The 335-nt window shown below is 58.2% G+C and overlaps 1 protein-coding gene across 1 annotated transcript in view; it reads left to right on the forward strand.

Moving 5' to 3' along the window:
- Nucleotides 1-335, forward strand: part of ETH_00038205 (uncharacterized protein) — a gene marked incomplete at both ends in the record, with an annotated part of 1,314 nt that overhangs the window by 886 nt on the left and 93 nt on the right. Inside the window, one exon of the mRNA XM_013376256.1 lies at nucleotides 1-333. Within this exon, the coding sequence (XP_013231710.1) occupies nucleotides 1-333 (333 nt within the window). The remainder of the gene's footprint in view (nucleotides 334-335) is intronic.

The following is a 335-nucleotide window of genomic DNA, read 5'->3' on the forward strand; positions in this document are numbered from 1 at the left end:
AGCAGCAGCAGCGGGCCTCTGCAGCAGAAGGCTTGCCGCTGCAGCGGAGCCTTTCCCATTACATGAAAGCCCCGAAAAGCCGACCCACAAACTCGGAGCCAACCAGCAGCAGCAGCAGCAGCAGCAGCCCCTTGGAGGCAACAAACATGGCCAACAACTGCAGCAGCAGCAGCAGCAGCAGCGTGCCTGAGGAGATACTCGAAGGGGACAGAAATGCTGCTGCTGTTGAAGACGTTGTGGAGTACATACAGTCCGACACAGAGAAAGTCCAGATTGTGGTACGTCAGCAGCAGCAGCAGCAGCAACAGCAGCAGCAGCAACAGCAGCAGCAGCAG

This window comes from Eimeria tenella, genomic scaffold, assembly GCF_000499545.2.
Source record: "Eimeria tenella Houghton genomic scaffold, Eth_scaff3299, whole genome shotgun sequence".
NCBI lineage: Eukaryota > Apicomplexa > Conoidasida > Eucoccidiorida > Eimeriidae > Eimeria > Eimeria tenella.